General features: G+C 44.4%; 1 protein-coding gene across 1 annotated transcript in view; it reads right to left on the minus strand.

The window, feature by feature from the left end:
- Positions 1 to 991, minus strand: part of NDUFB11 (NADH:ubiquinone oxidoreductase subunit B11) — a 47,965-nt gene extending 46,974 nt beyond the window's left edge. Inside the window, exon 1 of the mRNA XM_088137873.1 lies at positions 781 to 991. Within this exon, the coding sequence (XP_087993999.1) occupies positions 781 to 963 (183 nt within the window). The 5' untranslated portion in view covers positions 964 to 991. The remainder of the gene's footprint in view (positions 1 to 780) is intronic.
- Between the last annotated feature and the right edge of the window lie 1,216 nt (positions 992 to 2,207).

Here is a 2,207-nt window from a genome sequence, read left to right on the forward strand (position 1 = left end):
CGCAATTTGATTAATATTTGTAAAAATCAAGACCATCCTATCTCCCACTGGTGATGAGGTTGCATACTGCACTGAATATGGTTTGGAGATGATGACTTTCAAGATTGTTTCCAATGATAATTCTACAACATAATGGCCCTTTAAGAAAAAAGAAAAAAGAAAGAATTGTTTCAAAACTACAGCCTAAACTCAGCAACCCTCTCTAGTGAATATATCACCAATTCAGGATCCTGAAAGCCTGAAATTGTATATGCCAAACATTTTCAACTTGATACAGTGAAGAAAACTTACATAGCACTAATCTTCCCATCTCTCCATGAATGGACTGTACACAAATCCTGAGTGAAAGAAGCACAAATGATGTACGCTTGGGCAGGATCCTTCAAACACTCTTATTACACTACACTTATTCCACTAGTTGCTTCCTTGGGACACAAAGTTAGCTTTAAGTATATTATTTTGCAGCTATAAACTGGAACCACCAAATCCTCATTGCTCCGGGATTGACAGTCTTCATTTCAGAATTCTCCAGATGCGTTGGCAAGATCGCTGTCCAAATCTTCAGTTAGCGTGATCATCTGGCTGAGAATCCTACGAATTGTAGCCCTACCCACCCGGAGGGCACCAGATCACAGAAAGCTGCTCCAAAAAAAAATGAAGAACTACCTTTCCAATTGCAGGATAAGTTGCCTCCCATTTTAAACCGGAATGGGAGCAAAACTCGTACTCAGCCCCCTGCGATCCCCTGCCCCTTTAGCTCTTCCCTCTAACGGTTCTCACCTTGACGAAAGGGCTCTTCTCCTTCTCCTTCTCCATTGGGTGCCATTCAACCACCTCCAGAGGGCGAGAGGCCGGGGGAATCCGGGCAGAAACCGTGGAATTCGCTGTTCGGCCGGAGGAGACCGCACGAACCGGTAACCCCAGCAACCTCTGCAAGCCCGCCACCCTCCTCAAGGCCGCCATGGTCAACAATCCAACCGGAAGCGGAAATAGTTTTTCCGGAAGCTGCGCGGGGAGGGGGAAACGAAATGCCTCACGCTCTTTTCGGTCAGGGTAGCGCTAGAAGACGTCCGAGTCCGACTAATGTCTCGGAATTGCGGGGAGGAAGCATATTGAAAACCCCGATAGAGAAGTCGAAAAAGCTTCTGTGACGGTGTATGACTAAATACTATTTAGACTGTTGGAAAGTGGTAGTGAACTCCAAAGGTTGCTTACTAATAGAAATAAGGGTTCCGCTTACGGCTTTCTCTTCTAATGAGCCAGCTCTGCTGCCTGGAATTTGCATTGCAAAGGTATTAGGCTTGACAGGAGAGTAATAGATCAATTATCCCAGCTACCTTTTATTCTGAAGGAGAATGTTTCAGCCTGTAACTTTAGTTTAAAAGGTATGTTTCAGCCCAACTGTTTCTATCAATATTCCGTATTACAGCTATTACTATTGTTGTCCTATTTATTTAATTCTACGCAGAAATAAGTCTCATGCATTCATTGGGGTGGGAGATTACTCCAAGTACGACACCCTCGTGATTCCACAATGGCAAAAATGACTTAGAAAGGAGGAAACAGGTAAAAAATATCCTTGATGCCTGCTCTAGCAGTATTCTTTTGTCAAGGCCAGTGCCGCTAAATACTATTTAATATTGTTAATGAATTATGATTGATCAGTTTGTAAGCCTCTGATATTTTTTACATCATAAAAGAAAGGATACAAACAATTGCAATAAATAATTTAAAACTTCCGTTTGCCCAACATACTAGGCTAAAGGGTTTTGTGGGTTAGTGCATTATGCAAACTCAGCCCCTGCAGTTAGTGTATATGTGTGTGATGCGCGGCCCAGACAATTATATTAATCCAGAAACTCATAGTTAATGTAGGGTCCGCATAGTGTGGAAACCCAACACCTTTTGCAAAGGGTTTTGCAGACAGAAGCCGATCTTTCTAGGTTTGAACTAACAAAAATATAAGCGTCTGTCACGAAGAAACAAAACGAAAGCAGAGCAAACTATCAGAGCAGATCGGGACCAGTTCAGCTAGCTGGCGCGAGAAAAGCGAGCGGAGAACCAGAATTTGAGCGACGGAGTCTCTTACCAATCGTAACCCAGAGTGGGCGGTCACTGCGAGGGAGTGCGAGCCAATGGGCGCGCGGGGGTGGGTTTTCGTGCGTGCTGGGGGAAATGAGGAAGGCGGTCGGACGCTCCGGTGTCAC

The sequence above is a fragment of the Python bivittatus genome, unplaced genomic scaffold (assembly GCF_059951505.1).
Source record: "Python bivittatus isolate LINGU-HERP-01145 unplaced genomic scaffold, Pbiv_v1 ctg000220_np1212, whole genome shotgun sequence".
Lineage (NCBI taxonomy): Eukaryota > Metazoa > Chordata > Lepidosauria > Squamata > Pythonidae > Python > Python bivittatus.